Below are 684 nucleotides of genomic sequence, written 5' to 3'. Positions count from 1 at the left end.
ACAGGTAAGAGAGAGAGAGCCTGTAAACTCAGGATTCTTTTATCCATAGGAATTTGAGTCTCAGACAGACTTTTTTTTTTTTTTTACTTATGTCTGCATATTGCATGGTATGGAGATATTCCTGTATCTCTATTTTTGCTCACAAGTGTCAAATGGAGACTCAGTCTCCAGCTGCTCTGGCAATTTCCCAAACAAAGAGAGTCACCATCACTTACAGGGCCAGCTCATGTGTAAATACCAGCTGCTTGCACTGGACCCAACAGAAGCCAGAAACCCTTGTATATAACACATCAAATCTGGCCTCCAGGTTCAGTGGCAATGGGTCTGGAACCTATTACACTCTGGCAGTCAGCAGCATGGAGGCTGAAGATGCTGCAGACTATTACTGTCAGGTGTGGAGCAGCTGTCCACCCATGCACAGTGTAACAGATTGGAACAAAAACCCCTTCAGCTCCTGAGGGCCCAGCTGCTTCTCCTCAGAGGCTGTAAGAGTCATGGTCCCTGCTGCCTGTGTCTGAGAAAGCATTTCAATGGCTCTCTAGTGAAGATTGGACTTAGTTCAATGTTGAAGACCCTGGCCATCAGAGAAAAAAAGAAATGACAAGGTCCGTGGGATAAATTCCCAAAGAACTTCAGTTTGGTGGCAGAATGTGTAATGAATGAAAAAATGCAGGTGTGATGCAA

The 684-nt window shown here is 44.9% G+C and overlaps 1 gene segment (V, D, J or C); it reads left to right on the top strand.

The window, feature by feature from the left end:
- Nucleotides 1–152: 152 nt before the first annotated feature.
- Nucleotides 153–458, top strand: LOC103584656. The segment is given in 1 exon segment: nucleotides 153–458. A coding segment is annotated over 1 exon segment (306 nt).
- Nucleotides 459–684: the final 226 nt, after the last annotated feature.

The sequence above is a fragment of the Galeopterus variegatus genome, unplaced genomic scaffold (assembly GCF_000696425.1).
Source record: "Galeopterus variegatus unplaced genomic scaffold, G_variegatus-3.0.2 Scaffold75425, whole genome shotgun sequence".
Lineage (NCBI taxonomy): Eukaryota > Metazoa > Chordata > Mammalia > Dermoptera > Cynocephalidae > Galeopterus > Galeopterus variegatus.
This window is presented reverse-complemented; position numbering and strand designations above follow the sequence as displayed.